At 32.6% G+C, this 20488-nt stretch overlaps 1 protein-coding gene across 1 annotated transcript in view; it reads right to left on the reverse strand.

Annotated features, from left to right (window-relative positions):
* Myb (proto-oncogene like protein Myb) overlaps window positions 1-20488 on the reverse strand; it is a 29636-nt gene that overhangs the window by 1962 nt on the left and 7186 nt on the right. Inside the window, exons 2-8 of the mRNA XM_011495597.1 lie at window positions 7912-8071; window positions 6204-6368; window positions 3716-4034; window positions 3066-3447; window positions 2455-2942; window positions 1497-1816; window positions 716-805 (exon numbers count right to left, since the gene is read on the reverse strand). Coding sequence (XP_011493899.1) covers window positions 716-805; window positions 1497-1816; window positions 2455-2942; window positions 3066-3447; window positions 3716-4034; window positions 6204-6368; window positions 7912-8071 — 1924 coding nt within the window. The remainder of the gene's footprint in view (window positions 1-715; window positions 806-1496; window positions 1817-2454; window positions 2943-3065; window positions 3448-3715; window positions 4035-6203; window positions 6369-7911; window positions 8072-20488) is intronic.

The raw sequence follows: 20488 nt of genomic DNA on the forward strand, positions 1-20488 counted from the left end.
GGCTACTAATTAAGCGTCATAGTCCTTTTACATGATTTTTAATGTCAACCTTTGTTAGCTTTTTTTAAATAAAAAATTAAATACAGACAATTGCATGGAATCATAATGCCAGCAAATGTACAAGACAATTGTTTTCATTAATTTTCTTTCGTTATAAATAATTAACAAAAGGTAATAGCGTTAGTCGAATAATCAAATCGTTAGTACGCTTAATCCAGGCGTCAACTTATTTGTGTTTCTTTCGTCATTTATATATTTAGTTATTCGTTTATTCATTAATTTTGTCAACTAAATCTATTGTGCTTTATAGTATATTAATTGGAATGTTAGAATTTTGCAGGACGGGAAAGCTTTGTAACTATATTCCTGGGAGTATAAGGTATTTTCTTTTACAACATATATTAAGGCGCTATGTGGAAGCCCGAATTAGGTATAACTGGGCGAACGACAATACGAACAAACAACATTAAATAATTAAATAATTAAAAAATTAAAAAAATATAATAAAACATGTATAAATAAGAAACATTGATAGAAGTAATAATAGAGAGCAAGATGTAAAAGACGGCACAATGAAGACGATAAAGAAGAGCGTGAGAGGAAAAGAAAAGGCCGGCTAGCGTGTCTAGAGGCGATTGGTGCGGGAATAGTACCAGGATAGGGCTGGTTGTTCTTGATTATGAGAATCACATTGACTTCGAACACGCGTTTCTACCTTTACGGGACTTGGCCCAGTCGCCAAGAAACTGTCATCCAAGGCCATCGATGCCGGTGAAAACAAGACAGATGTATCCAAACTTTTGCTCTGTAAGGTAAAATATTTGAAAATTATATATATGTATTTAATAATGAAGTCTATAAAAACTTTTCGAGCTTAAATAGAAACTTATTAAAAATTAAAGTCATAATTGGTTTCGAAAAATAATCTTTATCTTTGTCAACAAATTTGAAACAGTAGAAATGAAAAAGCTCTCTATATGATTATTCACTGTAGAATTAATAAACCATTGTAAATTGATTTTATATTCATTACATACACTTTAGTATTATACTATCTAATTTTATCGATCTTTTAATTTTACAATTATTTACTTTAATTATTTGTTTTAATGAACATTAAGTACCATATATTAATGGTACATACATTAAGGGCTGTAATATATTATAAGAAAATTTTAAATGGTAAAAGCTCAAAATTCCAACAATTTATGAAAATTTGTGACACAATGTAAAAGGTAAGTACAATAATAATATTAATCTTAATAATAATTAAAATAGACAAGATAAGTTAATTAATTAGTATAAATTATTAAAGTATAAATATATAAATTCACCAAATAAAATCTTTTGTTTAAATGAGACTAATAGAATCTATATAATCCATTATCCGGACTATCGAACATAATCGTATACGAGCACTCTTCATTTCATAATGAAATGTGTATGAAGTAACAAGTTTTCTTAGGCAAGCTTCGAATAGTCTAACGAATACAAACCGGTGTTTCGACAGCAAAGCTCATCTCGGAGCTTTCATGAGTACTAGACCAAGCTTGGCAGAGGGCTTTCCGCGCCCTTTTACCTCCTGGCGCACTATTTTCCTTGCCTCTGCGACGACCCGTTCCATAACCTGAGTCCTGTAATAAGCTGCCATTACTGGTACCTGCTAGACTCTCACGATCTGTTTCCTGTTTGATGATCTCCGTAAGGGCATCCAATCGACTTGGCGTCGCTGGCAATTGTGTCGTTGCCCCACTACGCCGCTCCAACTCGGCAAGCGCATTTTTAAACGGTGTAGGCGTCCGAGGCGTCGTACCGTCTAAAACATTTTCCTCATCTATTAATTAAACTGATTTATACACATTTGAAGTATCTATATTAGATGCAGATCGATAGCAGCAGCAGGAGCCTCAAACCTATCTTCCTTTCAATTATTATTATTCAACCTTTTATAAATGTTTAAATTCAAATGAATCTTCTATTGCGTAAACATTAACGAAAATCCGTTGGAACTTACGTTATTTTATTAATTTTTTTATATACAAAAATACATTTATACCAAATATTTTTAATTATTAATTTTAATTTTAATTGTTAAATTAATAACAGAAGAAAGTGATGCAACTCCCACAAAAATGCGTTTTAAAAATTAAACGACATAGTAATTTTGATAAAAGAAAACAAAAAATTATTAGGGATTCATTATCGTCGAAGAAAATAATTGATTAATAAACGTATATATATTATTTAAATATTTATAAAATGTCAAATTTTAATTAAAGGTACAATTTAATTCTGAATGCGCTAACATTTTTATAAATATTCTGTATTCTGTAATGTACAATAAAATTTATTAAACTACAAGAAGTCGTAACAGCATGAAGTGAAATATATTACTACTGACGATGAAACGAATCAAAATACAGGATTAACGAATGACTATATTACCTGTGGTGCTTCGTCGAAGAGCTGAGGGTTGAGGCGTAGTAAGTGAACCGGGACTACCTTTCGGTGTGCTCGCCCTCGGCCAAGATGGTTCGGGGCTCAGACTATTAAGAAATTGCGAGGGGCTGAAGGGTAACTGCTTTATCGGAGTCGAAGGTGCTGTGCCAATTTGCGAAGATGAGGACTGCTGATGATAAGATTGTAACAGGTAGTCCGATTGATTGCCGCTGTCGGGGGTATCGGTACGCTGCTGTTGTGATTGCTGCTGCTGTTGTTGCTGTTGTCGCTGATGATGTTGCTGTTGCTGTTGCTGTTGCTGTTGTTGTTGCTGCTGTTGATCTAATTGCATATTTCGCCGTCTACGCAAAATTGGCGGTGGACTGGTCTTCTCTCTTTCATGAAGATCTGAATCTTCTTCAAGATCAGGCATAGGGAGCAAGTGGATTTCCGTCGACCTCGACACATGTGGCTGTTCATTCGACATCTCTAATCCAAAGTATCTATTTATTTAAAACAAAAGCTTATGATTTATGCTATTTTATTTGATGAAATATTTTATTATCATTGAAGATAACAACAGAAAAAAAGAAAGGAAATATAATATATAGTAGAAGAAAACACACTTGGAAAAGGGAGAAACGGATTCGATGCGGTTCCTTGGCGATGATTCTAAATGGTTTTCAACAGACTGGCGGTCATCTATCTGCATGGACTCATGAAAATGCTGTTGTTGTTGCTGATCATTGCATCGCTCAGCCATCTGACGCTCTTGCTGCTGTTGTTCCCAGGCTTGTGTCCAATCTAATTGGTCGAGATCACAACTCTGACTCGCACCGATCACCGTACTCGTAACTGTTGAGCTACCCTCTCCATTTAAAGCAGAGTTTACTGGCGTCTGTTGGCGCTGTTGTCGTTGTTGTTGCTGCTTTCTCGACCGATCGTCACTTAAAACATCCCTCTTTGTAGTCAACGACACAGACTCTATAATTTTTCTTCTCCCTCGACCTGTAATATTAACAAATTGATTACTCACATTATATAAACATATTTATTTACCTGTATGGGAATATGTAAAAAAAACTTTTATCCGTTGATAGCTAACGCGAAGTAACAATTTTTGCTCATTTAATGCTATAACACATAATTAAATTAGTAAAGACAAATTTTCGATAGTGTTATAAATTTATAAGTTAAATACTTTTCTCTATCTACCGTTTAGTAAATCACTTGACAAATTAATTATAATTGACGATGAAAAATAAAATATATTTACCTCGTGATGTTATGGTTCTCCCCTCTTCGGCCTCGTACTTCCTCCTCATGGTACTATTCCAGTGGTTTTTAATAGCATTGTCCGTCCTTCCGGGCAGAAGTTTCGCTATTTTTGCCCACTGATTACCTACTCTTCTATGTGCCTCCACAATTATCATATCTTCAGCCTCCGTCCAAGCAGTTTTTTTGATGCCTGGATTAAGATGATTGTGCCAACGCTCGCGACACTGTTTACCTATTCGACCTTTCAGATGCCGCGCAATTAATGTCCATTTTTTCGGTCCGTATCGCTGCACAAGTTCTACCACTTTTTCGTCCTCCTTCAAAATATATTATTTAGTTTATTTATTACTTGTTTTTAACAATCCTTCATGACATACTACGTGTTATTCTTCACCGTATTTGTCTATACTTGTTTAAGAAAGGTTCATTTTGAAATATGTGACTTAACAAATTCTTTTCAAATTATGAAAAAATATTACATCATCATACCAATAATAGTATCAACATTACATTAAAAACAATGTCTTTCGTTAATCTCAAATGTATAGCTTATTAGAAACGTTAAAAATTAGCATGAACTAAATTTTAAAAATTCAATCATTGATCGAATAACTCGAAAAGTGTGAATCTAATTTCATCAAATTTACACAACAGATCAATATCCAACTAGGGCACCCAAATAGCTATAAGAATTAAAAAAACAGGTTGGTTTTAAAGCACCTTGTAAGTAAAAAGCAGACGTGTCTCTAAGTAAAGAAATTCTACACTCGTATGTCAAAAATTAACCCCGTAGCTTAACTAGTTCGTTCTTAGCTAAAAGAAATGAACCAATCACCGAGCCACCAAATCACAAAATTATCAACTAGGTTACTCCGATGTTACCGAAACATTATCGTAAATTCGCCTTAGGATTCTCCTATCGAATCGATCATAATTGATTATTCATTTTCTAATTTCTAATCGTAGAATTAATATAAAACTTATGAAAATTAAATGTATCGTAAAATTCAAATAAAAATCTATGTTGTAATGAAAGTACAAATGGGGACACCAGTGCGATACCTTACATACATATTCTAGTATATTTTTTATTCTAGTATTTCCATAAAGATCCATACAACGAAAATTTAACATACATACGTACCCCATTGTCTCATAATAATAAGAAAAAGAACATTCACTTTCTATAGATTATTTTATTATTGCATTTTCTATTTCATATCAAAATTCTTTCGAAACACAAAATGAAATATAATTCCAACCAGCGCCTTCTATCTCCTATAAATCGGAAAATTATTACGAAAAAATTTCTGGTATTTTTGTTTCTACATAACCAAGGAAGTAAAATTAAAATTATGTTTACTTACTACGCCCTTGTTAATTGTTCGCAACTGGCTTTCACAATTCGCAACAAGTACAGTATTAAAAAGAATAACCGATCTATATTCAACATTATTATTAATTTATAAAAAGGAGAATCACTATTGCTAGTCAACGATTTTGAAATCTTGTATAATTTCCATTTCCATACAAATAATTATCTCTTAATTACGGCTTCTATTTTTAGAAAATTAAATATTGAACAAATTTCAAGCATTTAACATTTCATCTTATTCATTAAATTAATTACAAATTGTTTATAATTTTAAGTCAATTATATACTGAATTACCGAAAATTACAAAAACCTCTTGTTGCAAGAAGAAGCCATACTACTTTAATAGCCTAATTGCGATTGAGATGTGTGAACGTATCATTTATGATCAAAATTAGTCTTTCCAATTCCACCAAAATAATGTGCAAGGAGTCCAATGAACGTGCATTCTTTCCACAAATATAGACTTATACCGTTAAAGCAGAAATTTATAGACATGCGCACGAAATAAATTGCAACAACTATCTACAATTGAAACAAATACCTATTATAGCAAAGGGCAAATATATTGTAGATATAGTTATAATAATCTTTAATGCTTATAAAGGACGCATTAAAATAAATTTAAACGTAATAAATTAAAGAAAAATTTTGTGAGTGAAAATCATATCATTTTTTTTATTAGTGTACAAGTAGTGATATATTCAAAGTACATGATATACAAAAGTATATCATGAATATAATTTTTCAAGTTAACCATAATGTAATTAAGCTAAATTCATATTGTTTTATTTTCATTAAAATTTATGCATTAATACGAAATTAATAGACTACATGCTAAGAAATGTCTTATTAGAATTTATGCATACAGCTAAATTGTAAATAAATCAAAGTAAAAATAATTGATACCACTTGGGTTGATCTTTGAAAATAAAGATTTGCGACAGCTCGTCACATGTGACATTATTGTTGTTTACATTTATCTTAGGCTGATTTTCATTTTCATATAATTAAATTATCAAGATATTTTGATTCGTACATATAAATAAAGACAGAGAGAAATGGGACATCTGAATTATGATCGAAATATCCTATAGATAAAGTATCGCTTACCTCTTTCGTCCAGGGTCCCTTAACAAGCTCGGGGTTGACGACCTTTGCCCATCTCTGTTGGCACTGAACATCACTTCGGTCACGAAAGTGCGCTGCAATACTGTCCCAACGCAAACCATTGCCCAAGTGTTCAGCACCACTCACCAGCTGTTTTAAAAGGGCGTCCTACGATACAGATAAAATGACTCAAATGTTAATGGCGATAACAAAATCAGGATTATCTGAATTAATTAAACAAACTAATTAATAGCACATAATTCTAAACTACTTTAAAGTTTTTTTTGTACTGAAATACTTGTCCATTTTAATTGAACTTTTATAATTATAATTGATGATGATAGTGATAAGTGAAAATAAAAAATTGAAATTAAACTGTCAGTCAAATTTCCTTTTTGAGACTTTTATACGTATTTCACACAATCTAGTAAAGACATAGGTTTAATAAAAACTGACAATTATTAAATCTATTGTACTTGCTTATTATACAAATAATGTATATTAAATTACTTTAATAAAATAAGATTTCCATTGAGCAAGTAATACAACACGTTAATCAAATAAAATTAATTTGTCTTCCCCTTAATGCTAACTCAATACACTGTACTTCCAAACAAATTAAACTTTTATAAAAATTACTTCCGAGCACACTCAGATAATCTAAAAAAGGGATGAATCACCATAAAAGAAAGGTTAGATCAGAGATGACCGGAACTCTGCATGAAGAATAAATAAGCACGATCTAGATGCAAGGACAAAGGGAAATTTATAGGGCGCATTATGCTCATCATGGACGTCCAGAATAAAGTCCGAGAGACATTGAAAGGGAGAAAAAGTGAGAACAAGAGTATGAAGGAAGAGAAGAGAGGGCTCAAGACAACGTGTGATCGTCCTTAGCGCACATTTCCCATGGGAAACCGTATACTAGTCGTATATACCTGCTTGTGCGTTATTTTATGCATCTCTCTCTCTCTCTCTCTCTCTCTCTCTCTCTCTCTCTCTCTCTCCCTCTCTTCATTTCTATTTCATTGCTAGTAATGTAGGTATATACGTTCATACTCTGCAATCTCTATAATTTGATTGTTGTATACTTTTCCAAATCTTTTTCTTATTAATTGATTTAATACGAATTCTAGCAGCAAATATTTGGTTTGCAATAGATACATTTATATTTATTATGCGAGGTTGAACTTACCTTCTAGAATAATTTAATTATGAAAATTATAACAAGATACAATCAAAATAAATTATTCAAGAATTGTGTAAATATCCACATATTTAGGACTGAAACTAAGTAATATTTCATATTCTTATTGCAATAATAGATTTATAATAAAGATAATGAGATTAGATTAAAAAAATTTATTATTATAATTACTGTACGAAAATTAATTAAATTACAGTAATAAAATAATTTTGAATTTTAATTTTAAAAAAAAAATAAATGAAAAACGCAATAAATAATAAGTACAATATATTTTTATTTTATCTAAATTATATATAATTTCTTTGTTTAAAAAAATCGAAGTTTATTATTAAATAGTAATAACAAATTAATCAATTTAAAACATTTGTACTTATTAATTTTTTATCGAAATGTAATATGAAATATCGATACGAATTTGTTTCTTACTAAGAGCGATGTGTCGTTTCAGGAAAAATAATGATGTAAAATCTGTGTAAAATTAAAAAAATCGAATAAATTACTTACTTCTTCTTTAGTCCATCGACCTTTATTAATGTGTTTCCCTTGGCCTGAATTATTCGCAGTCGTATTAGAGTTATTTTGTGAAGCTGTTTGATTACAGATGGACGAATTATATTCGATTTCGGACTCATCACCGCTACTTGAGTCATAACCTGATCTCGATCTAAAATCATTAATGATCACCACCAATATCAACATACATTGAATATTTTCTTATTAATTACTGAACAATTAATAACTTATATATAATTTTTATAAATACTGTTACAGTATATATGAGAGCTTGAAATTTACACCAATAATTTATACTAATAACTATTAGTGAAATTGAACTTTGAGTTATTCAAATTACTTATTTATTACATGGAACATAAATTATACTGTCTATTTTAAATTAATAAATAGGAATGCAATCAAGATTAAGAGAAACAAACGTAATTCGGAATAATGTAGGAAGTGGTAAAGCTTGCCCTTTTGCATCCATTCACCCATTTTTATCCTGAGGAAGCGTAGATCAATTGATATATGTACAAAAGCAGCGAAGCGAGAAACCCGCAAGTGAGAAATCGGACTTCCTGAAGTTTTCATAAACCCAATAGAGACCGGACGAAGGAGGAACAAAAGCAACAGCGCGTTATATACCCGGCACACTTGCGGCTAACGAAACGTTAATTTCGCGCCCGATTTCAATATTTCTGAAGCACCGTTCGAGAGTAGTCCCAGGATATCATAACCAGTCAGTCACGTGCTCTTCCGGTCCCTTAAATTGACGACCCAAATCAAGTTGAGTACAAAGGGCGCGTCCTCGACAAAGTCATTCGCATTTAAGGTATCGCTTGGAGACAAGGAAAGCACATCCGGCACTAGAAGCATCAGATAGTTACTTACAGGGCCCTAATTAATTTCCGGCACTGCCAAAAAGCATTAACTAATGCTCACGATGCTCTTTTTCCACTTCCATTATACACCACCTATTACGCTATTATTCTACCGATTTTTGCATACGCTTTTTTTAACATATTGAGTGGTCAGACTTTGCAATATAAACGTCATAGGTTATCTTAGCCTAATGTAAAAAAAAGTATTTTCATGTAACTGATTATTTTTATTTAAATTGCCAGCGTGCAACATATGATAATACATATTTTTATAAATTATTTTAACTAGAGTATCTGATATCTAACATCTAATATGATTAACATGAAAATATAATACTTTTAACACACTTACATGTTATCTAGATATGTAGAATTATAAAAAAATTATTTTCTTTTTGTGAAAAATTTTACTTTGAATGCATTTATTGAAATACAATAATTTAGATTAATTACTTATATACATTATTACATTATATATTGTTTCATTATCATATATATATATATATATATATATAGTTTGTTTCATATATAAAGACATACATTTTAAATAATATATTAATTTACTACTAAATTAACATTAACTTGCATTAAACTTGATAAAAAAATATCGAACACTATTTTAATGCCCTATCAATACTGTGTATATCTTAATGCTTTTAACCCATCATGAATAAATGCACAAATTAAATTAAACGTGTTTACGTGTATATTAAAAAAAAATTTTAATAATAATTTACTAATTATATTTTTGAATATAAAGGAACTTTTAATTACAATCATAATTGAATTTTGTATTCGAATTACAAGTATGCTCCAAGCTTAAGGAAAAATTAACTCGACAAGCTTTACTATGATTCTTCGTCTCACATGTCAAAACTATATCTTGAAATGGCTTGTATATCAAACAGCATTTACAACACGAATAAACGCTAATATTTCAAACTCTGATAGAATTTTATTTTTATGTACTAGAGATAAGTATACAGATTGTCAGAAGAAAACTTTGATTATAAAGCTTTGCAGGATGAAGATGAGACGGTGAAACATATGAATAAATGTAAGCCTTAAATTATCGCTTTACTGACGTTAATTTAGCATTGCCTCAAAAATCCGCAATAGTATGCAAATTCCTTCACATGCAGTATCGGCTCTGGATACCTTCCGCGAAATAAGAGCGACGACTCGTAAAGAGCGTGGGCGAGTGCAAAGATGACGTAATGCTTGACTGCGCTTACTCAAGAGTTCGAGATAATGGTAACCGTTGCCGATTAAGCGGACCGTTGAGCGAGACGAAAAACCGGGCAATGCATACGTGCATAGTCACGACAGCCGACTTCCTTTTCCTCTGCAACAAATCCGCCCTTTTAAGTACGCTATAGAGAGAGAGAGAGAGAGAGAGAGAGAGGAGTGGGGAATGGAGGATCTAGCGCGACGATCAAATAAGTTTCAAATCTTACGAACAAAAAGCAATAATAAGTTTTAATGATTCAGTTTGATGCAGCATGAAATGTTTAGAGCGAAAAGTACGCAACGAACTCTGAAAACCCCAGAAAAGCTTACTTATAGGGTAACGAAGAAATGTGGCATCTTTGTCGGAAAATTTGGCGGGAAAGCGTCACAGAGAGTTGAGATGAACAAAGGGCGACTTGGCGCTGTGCAAAGCGGAACAAAGCTACAATTGAAGAGAACGATGAAAAGACGGGCTAGAAAGAGCACTGGGAGTGGGAGTAGCCAAACAGGGATGACGGTGAGGGTGGTGTTGAAAATGATAAGGGCGAGGGTATGCCATCTGGGCATATGCGGCATATGCGCCAGCAGCATGTGCGCCCTGCCCCGTCAACATTGTCCGTGTACTCTGCTGTTGCTCTAGACTCCCCCAAAGCGCTTCCCCCCTCCACACGACACCCGCTTGACGTCCTGATGGGGCCGTAGTCTGCAGCTGTCCCCCAAAGCCTCTCTCTGTCTCTCTCGTCTGCTTAAAACCACCATAAGCTCTCAACAGCCCCCACGAACCCCACGAAAAATAACGAGCTTCACCGAACTTTGCCGACCGAAAACACCTACTATCTTCTTTTCCTTTTCTCAGCTGCCACTACGGCGTGTCTTTTACCGACATATTATCCTACGATCGAAGTTTATTACGTGCTTTCTGCCGCCTAAGTCCCATCTACAAATATAAGAATAAATTTTAAAAACTATAGATAACTCTTAAGTAATACGTATAAAACATTCGTCTTGATAAATAGAACGATGTAATATTGACTCCTTTTCTATGCTTTGAATCTCTTGTCGCTTTTATAATTACAATCGTTTGATCTGCAAAACAATCGTCACAAAGTATCAACAAACAAATATCAACAATACTAAAAAAAAAATAACTTTCATTTCACTTACATCAACCTGTATTAAAATTGATATTATGAAATTCTAAATTCGGTAATCAAACAAAATCACGCTGACCCTAATTTAAATTTAATATTTTTTTACCGTTATGGTCAAACGAGCTGTAAGCCAAAAACATAGATAAATGCATGTAGACCATTAACAAGAAATTTTTCTATAAGTAATCTGACTTGAGGATGGCAAAAGTGAACCATTTAAACCTCCCGCTCTCTCGTGATCATTCGCCATGCAAATTTACATAAATTCACAATGGTAACATTACAAAGCACCTTGTATATTTTTCGTTATGCTGCACTGATATTAAAATTGAAAACTCGATTCCTCCATCCCTATTCCTTTCTTTCTTGCACTCTTGTCTACTTCATTACTACCCTGTTCGTCGTCTGAATCTCCCTTACTTTACACACGATTAAACCCGTTTACAATTACCGCGACAAAAGTCGATAATACATCGAGCGTTTTTATGAAAGACTACGTCTTGACGAACTCAAGTGCAACAAACTCGTTTATCGCCGATGGTAAAGGGGTTACGGTGAACAGCAAATGCAAGAAGCAAATACCGAAGACTAGGACAAATAATAATAAAAAATGAACAATAGTTAAATCGGGGAGAGTAACTGAGGGATGAAAACAACGTAATAAGCACAAAAAGTGTGCGACACTGGGCTAAGTAGAATGAGAGAAAGCTAACCCATATGAAAGAATCAGAATCAAAAGAAACGAGAGAAAACGAAAGAGCATACATACCGTCGGAAAGGCAAAGACATGGCAGCAGCAAGAGGAGTATGAGGATTTGTGTAATGAAATGATACCCTTTACACGGAGGTTCTACAACCATGCCACACTGCGTGAGAAAAAGTCGGCTGAAGTAAAAGGATTGCTTTAAAGGAAATTTTATATAAAATATCTCCAAGCCAAGTGATAATATATTGGTAAGCGAATACAAAGCCACTTAAGGAATGAAAGAGTGAAGCTTCCTTGTTATCACGTATACCGTCAATAAGCCATCAGGTATTACAGAAGTATTTTTTAATCACTGCTTTATTGATATATCACTTTATCTAAAGTTTTTTAACCGAAAATTATTTAAAAGTATTATTAAAATATATATATTTATAGATAGTTATATAATTCTATAAAACTATAATTTTAAATATAATATTTTTCTTTAAAATTTAAATAAATTCTTTAATTTATCGGAAAGAATTAATACTAAAAATTCTATGGTAAAGCGATATATGTAGAGAATCTAAATATGCCCAGTATATACCGTAATTATCATTTATATCTCTGATCGTTTAATCTACTGTGTTCAAAATGGTAAGTATCGAAAATGAAGAAAAAAACTATTTAATATTTTAGAATGCAGGATTGAGTAAAATATAAGACTTATTTTAGACTGAATTTTTTTAATTTAGATAGATTTGAAAAGGTTGCAGATTTTGATGTATTATAGGGAAATGCTATGTATATGTCATGTTCATTTGCCAATATAAAGAAGTAAAATATTTTGCTACTTCAATGCGTGGTTTACTTAAAAAAAGTTATCGTAAAAGCACGAACGTAAACGTAAAACAGCATGGGCATATATTGAGTGAAAAATGCTGAGAAAAAAGAAATAGTCATCGATACATCGACAAAGTGAAAAAATAGTTCAAGCCAAGTAGCGTCGGAGCTCCGGATGCGTGTTTGTAAGAAAGTACAATAAAACAACTTCCTATTTCTAATAGCAGTTTGGTATAAAAATAGAGTGAATAGATGGTCAGGCGAGATGTGCACCTCATGAAAGATACAGATGTCCAAAAGTGCAAATGTGCGGGAGATCAACGCAATATAGACACGGTTTATACGGGCGACCGGACCCTTGCATGTGCCATTGTGTACATGTGTACGTGGAAAAGTAATAACTGGGACAAACTTCGTCCTATCTTTTGTGAGGCGCCAAGCTAAACTAGAACCCGCATAATAATTTATACTCTACGAAAAGCACGATGCATTACGGGTTCGTCCGAAATTCATGTTACACCTAGCAGTGTTACATAACTTTGTGTTGCCGATGTATTTGCGCTTTACAATTATGCAATGAGAGCATGACATCTGATTACATTTAACATTATGAACTTCTCACATAGATATTACATATTATAGATTATATAAAATATCATTTTAATTCGGTGTTTAAAAGTTATTTGATTGAACGTAAGTATAGTGCAATTGTACTGCAATACAAATAAAATTACATCTATGGATCCGCAAAAATTTCTTGATCCATTAATGAAAGTATCAATGATTTATGTATCATAGACTCTTCTTTTCTTTGCTCAAATCATTTATACAATCTCATCATAATTAGCCATAGAGTATAAAGTACAACGGTTAAAAAAAATATATAAACAACTCAGAAATGGAGAAAAAGCATAAAAGCATCATAGATAATGAATTCTTGAGATTTTTCATCACGTTCTGTTTTTGTTATTCATTTCCTAATCATATTGACATCGACATAAAGAGAGAAAATGACCGACAAAGGACCAATTGGGCTGCCTGCATTTTTTTTATTTGCTTCTGTTTATCTCTTTACCTTATGAAAATGAACTTGAATTTTTATAACGAATGCGTAAAAATGGATGGAACAATTTAAGTTTAAAAAGTAATATATACATCTATATCTATCTAATTATTTTTAGTAAGCGTGTTGTGAATCTGCTGATAATGTAATGATTTGCAATCATGAAGGTACGTACGAATAATTAAAATAGATCAAGAAATTTGATATCTTATACGATAGAAGAAATTGTATATATTTATTTATTGTAAATATGATAATTTTTTATCAATTTTCGTAATTTATCTCATATATGCATTATTAATTATTAGTGCATATTATAATTGCTTATATTCGTCGCAAAAGACTGTGAAAATAGAAATTTTTTCATTGTATTATCTTTAAAACCAGAACACGATTTTTGCAAATTGTATTAATATTTAATAAATTAATGAATGCATATATATGAGTTTACCAATATGAATAAATATGAATTCGTCAATGAACTCGTACTAATTAAATCAAATTGAATAATATAAAAAAAAAAAGTCAACTGGCATTGAAAGTGAAATAAAAATGATATATGTAACAAAATGAACTTATAAATAAATGCAACAGACATTGAGAACGTTGAAGATTAAGAGCAATGACATTATAAAATCCAGTGAAAAGTTTAAAACATCGTCTACATCGGTATCGATCTTAGGGATATTTAAATGTATTTTTTAAACTAAAAAGCAGTTATAATATCAAAGAAAATATGAAAAATCTTTGTTCTAGTGAAAAATACAAAGTAAAAATACAAAAAACTGCAGTACATTTGCATAAAAGTAAATGATTGAAACAGCATAGATAAGGATTAGTAGTAGGATTCATTGCACAGGTTTTAGATTGTCCTCATAACTTAAAATCCAGTCGAAGGAAGACGAACTTAGTGCCCGTCGAAATGTTGATGAGGGACTGATGAAAAAAAGGGTCGAAAGAGCCATTCAAGGCCAATTCTCTGCAAAAACTTCAAAGTTCTCTTGTCTGTAGAATTCGCGCTCGAAACCCACTTCTTAGTGTGCTTCACAGTGGAATTTGACATCCGTTAGTAACGCAATGAGATGGAGGAAACCCGTAAAAAGCAGACGGAGGTAAGTAGACATTGGAATTGCTATAGGGAGCCGAGGCCAATGTTCGACAGAGCTAAAAATTCGTCATAAAAGGCGCTCTCGATCCCGGGACTACTATTTTACGTCACCGGAGTTCGCGATACTCTAACCTTTAGTCTACCCTCCGCCACTTTAAAATCGATGTTTTGTAATTAAAAAGAACGTGCTGTTCCGAATTGCGCTTCATTGCTACAAACAAAGAGTTTTACCATTCTAGTTTTTCATTATAAACAACATAGAATAATAGGGCCAAGTGCGATAAAGGGATTTTAATAAATTATTGGTTAGAGCAGTGACTGATATGTAATAAGATGATCACCTTTCGGCCTACCGAATAATCATCAGTATAATAATCATAAATTGTATTTTTATCAGAATCCCCTTGTTGCCAAACGACTCATTACTATGCAAATGATACATCCAGTTGAGACTCAATGCCAACAAACTTGCCTGACATTAGATTTAACCTAAAAGTATATCAAACAAATTCAATTCTCGCTGTCGCTGTTTAATAGAAGTAATTTAATAGAAGAGGATTACATAAGAAGTCTGTTATAATTGCGTTAGATAAATAAATCGACGGCCAAATTTTCCGAATAACATTAAGCAAACAACCTTTTTACTATTCAACGTAAACCTCTATTGCATAGCTAAATCTATTAATGCGATAAATGTTTTTTGATCATTTATAAATACTGAACATTCGTTTCATACTATCACATACTATCGCCAATTATTCAATGGTTTATGGGCAAATAATTCAGAAAATAATAAGCACAAACTTTTCATTTCAAGTAAATCGCTTACCAATGGGGATTTATGAAACGAAAATCATTAGAGCATAGTGGAAATGAAGTTATTATATACATTAAGAAAATCTTGTCCAACTTGCTGTAACTGAAATTATTTGGTTCCAAAATGAAAGCGCCTACAAAAAAAGTCGAAAAAATCGATCGCAAATAGAAGTCGTACAAAGAACGCCAACGAGATACGATTACCTACGGAACGTATTTTGAAAATCTAAGGACCTCGAACAGTGAACGGAAGAAGTCAGTATCCAATTGCATACGCAAACTTCCTATGCAATAATCGGCTTGACCAATGACTCCCACGCACAGACGGGTGATCCGCGAGATGAAAAATTGATAAAATAAAAAAGTGAAGGTGACATCCTGGAGAAAAGAAAAAGGAGGAAAACTAAATGAATAGTAAGCATCAGAAGGCCGCTCGGGAATGGCGGCAGGTGCCGTGGGAGGGTGAGAGAGATGACGAAGACGGGTAAATGAGACAGCTGTGTTTCCTTCCTCGGCTTCACGAACGGCGTCTTCGTCTCGCTGCCTCAGCAATAAACGACACGGCCTCGCGTGCATTATACTCGTACGTGCTTACAACATTGGCGTCCCGCACGATTTCCCCCTTACGGTAATAATTTCAGGCAACGGAAGGAGACGGCAGCTGTATGAGGTTGTATGTCTTCTTACATTAAGACCCATATGCGTGGCGCCCCGCCATTCGGCGCGTGCCTCGTTCAGCCAAAGAAAATCGTGGCGACAAGCAAGGGCTTTTAAATACCTCTGGACTCGGACTTTGCCAACCCCCGAACCAACCGATTGCCACGCATTGACAATGATGAATGACGATGAAAGAGGTTGCGACATCCGATTTCCCATCTTCTTCGTTTCTTCCCGATCCACAAATCTCAAGATATTGCATATAATAACACGCACTTATCCAACTTTTAATTGACCATTCAGAAAGTCTCGCATTTACCAATCTCTATGAATCCAACCTCTTGAAAGCTCTCCCATAATTTTAAGCAATATGCCAAATATTTTTTCATTGTTTATTCGTGACTTTTCTCTTCTTCACACAAGTAAAAATAGTATGACGCATATAACTTCTATTGCCGGTAATTATTATATTAAAAATGTATTATACCTATTTATACCCTTTTTCAAAAAGAAGTTGTTTAATTTTCGTTCTATTCATTATATGAGAATAAATTCATAAAAACTGAGTATTTATTATATTCTTTAATTTTATCAATGAATAAAGTAATCAAAAAATCAAAACATACCAGATACAAACCAGATCAAATTATTAATCTATTTATTAAAGTTGTTATATACTTATCTAAAGGTCTGGTAAGCAATTCAAAGCATAATTAGTTATAAGTTTAATTAGATTAAATAAATTCTAAATAATATGTATTATAGACAGATTAATGATAAAGGTAAAAATATTTTTAAAATATCCAAAAATCAATAATATTATACAAACATATATTAGTAGACTAAGTTTAAACACTTTCACTACAAAAACTTTTCGTTTCATTACCTACCATTTAGCAGTTTATAACTTTTATCAATGCAATGTCTAAAATATTTATTAAATTTTGGATTATTCTAAAACTTTTCTAATTTATTATTAAATTTTGTAGACAACCAATGTATGGAGAAAGATATTTTGTTAAGACATTACAATTTCTTTTTCCTGATAACAAAAATAATTCATTAAACTATACACCTCTGTTTCTTCGTGTCTCTCTCTCTCTCTCTCTCTCTCTCTCTCTCTCTGTCTCTTTAGGCATCAGATGCATTGATGACCAAATCGAAGAATATATAACGGAACTTCCACATACGTGTTCGAATTATACCCATACTTACAAAATTGCGGGCATATCTAAATATGAGCACGAACTTAGTCCTAACTTGTATGCTTCGATTCTGATCGATATACCTCTTCAATATACGCGATCTCACAACATCTGCGCATTCTACAAGCGTACATGCGAGCATTTTTTTCTCTTTTTCATAATTCTTTGCTCGGACTACGCATTCAACCTCCAATATCAGATGACAAAGCGCACCTCTTCAATTTAATATATTTCTAGATATACGGTTTTGCTTACCAATCTTAATACTACTTTATTTATATATAACTTATAAAATATAACTTCTTTATCTTTCTCTATACGTACGCCCATGTAGATTATCATTATAGTTTAAACAGAGATATAAAAGACATTATTTTTTAAGAATGAAGACCCATAAAAAATTATTTCTTTATCATATTATAGTCAATTACTCCGTACGATATTTTCCAACTTCTTTCACCAAATTTGTTCAGATTACGAATTTTCTTAATTTTAATTTCCTGGATAAATGAAAAATCTTCAGATCAGTATTCTTTAATATTAAATAATGAGAAAGAATTTCTTCTTTTCAAGAATTGTCCCTCTATCATCATTCAATCTGAGCACAAGTATATTTTTATGCATCTTATAGATTGCTATATCTATTAAATTTAATTTTCCAATTTATCTTTGACTATGTCTTTCTATCGAAATATTTGTTAACTGATCTAGTTTTTTTGGTTGTTTTTTTTTTTACCGATGTTCATCATTTTTCCCTCATTACTTTACACACACTATGTCCCTTTCCTCCTTTATTGAAACAGAGACGGATCTACTTTTCTTACTTCCATTCAATAGGCGTATATAAAATCTGGATACATCATCGTTCCTTATAAGTTTTATAACATTGTGTTTTTCATTGTCTATATCTATATTTAATATTTTTACATTTATCTTTCTGTTTATTAATTTATTATAATATTTTAAGTATATTATTATATACGTAAGCTCTATTGTTCACATTTACAATACGCAGCACTAAAGTTGAAAACTGAAAAAAGATGTTCACAAATACGATTGAATTAAGCGTCAATTTATGAAATTTAAATCCCGACAGTGCCTAAATTCTGCTAAATGAATATTTCAAAACTGAGACTTAATTGGTTGTAACATAGCCATGTCTAACGCCAGGCTCAATATCATCTATCGCCTTGAAATGTTTAATCGATTACAATTGACGTCGATTTTAGCACGAATAACACATAATTCGATTAAATTGGGAACGGGAATAATAGATAACAGACCCGTAAATTGAACGTTGAAATTTCATGCAAGTCCTAGAGTATTGGCAAGGATTGGAAAGGAACAATGATGGATGGCGATATAAACAAAAGGAAAGCTCTCATAGGAAAAGCTGTTACCAATACGGACAGGTGCGAGAGGACTTGGAAAGCGACGCCGGATGCGTCAATGGGCGCCTACATTTTTTCCGCGAGGCCACTAATGACACGATGGACTGCGCGTCCGCTACTCCCCCTCTTGGACTCCCGCGCATATCGTCTTCACAGAGACGAACCGATGGGTTCTTTGTTCGTTTTTTCGTATACATATTGAATTTTATGAACGCCCCGCGCGATGCATCGAATTCAAATTACAGCTTGTAATGCGTGAACCGCTGTGAGAATTTTAAAACGCTCGTAAATTCGAAGAGCTTGGATTCTAGTTTTCTACCCAAAGTCTTACTCTCGGAACTTGATTATATGCATAGGGCCTTGTATTTCACTTTTTCCTATAGAGGTAGCTAATCTTACAATTATTTATTGAATTAGTTCATTATTTATTTTATATGCGAGCGCTACCTACTAGTTTTACTTGTGACAGAGTCTATTCATTATAAATTAAAATTGTTATTGCATACAAATGCACAAATACATTACAACACAATACCATGCAGAAAGAAAGAACAAACTACTAGAGATACCGTCGCTTTTCACTTTTCCGGTGCAGGTATATATTTATACACATGTAAATATCCTTTATTCTATTCGCTATTATTTGCAATCTCTTGTTCATTCGGCCCAACTGCAAATCAAATCATTTCTACTTACTCGCTTAAAAATCTTATCATATATACAATGTAGAGAAAATAATAGCGTAATCTCAGTGGAAAATAACGATAACACTGAATACCAGTCAATCCCAGTGTATACCACTTCTTTATATTTATGTGTTTTTAGTTACATATATTTCCTTCTCGCTTATTTTACCCTATCCCCTCTCCATTAATCCACATCATTAATGATTCAAAGATATGCGAAAAATAGCGTCACACATTATTGAATATGTTAAAAAACACCTATATAAATAATATTTAAAATATTCTGTATGTTACCATAAAATATAAAGTATTTATATTAGGCAATAAATAACAGGTGAATTTGTGCTATGATAGAAGGCTACAAACACAATTTTATATTTAATAATTTCAATTTAATATTTTCGTAACGCAAAATTTTTAGCATACTATGAAGAATGAATGAAGTTAAATAAAAAAGAAAATTATGAAAGTATAAATGTGTTGTCGAGAAGTACATACAATAAATCTGCTTTCACCCTTCCGCATAACAGGGCAATGCAGCCCACTCGATACGCACAATGTTCAGCCCCGAAAAAGTATCACAACTCATACTACATAGAAAAATATAGTACCATCGGGATCTGTCTTTTTATAAGAGGCTGTTCTCCTTATATTAGGTACATTCAATACACACATACTGGCTCTGCAGCCTCTCTCTCTCTCTCTCATCGATTGCCGAAAGGACCTAGTAGACTGGCGACCCAACAACTAACGAGACACATTGCTTTGAATTCGTCAAAGCCTAATTCTATATATGTACATGAGATGGCGATGATGGGGAACGATAGGTCGCTTCGAAGAGACTGTGTGATTGGGGGGGGGGGGGGG

This window comes from Ceratosolen solmsi, unplaced genomic scaffold, assembly GCF_000503995.2.
Source record: "Ceratosolen solmsi marchali unplaced genomic scaffold, CerSol_1.0 scaffold11, whole genome shotgun sequence".
In the NCBI taxonomy this organism is placed as follows: domain Eukaryota; kingdom Metazoa; phylum Arthropoda; class Insecta; order Hymenoptera; family Agaonidae; genus Ceratosolen; species Ceratosolen solmsi.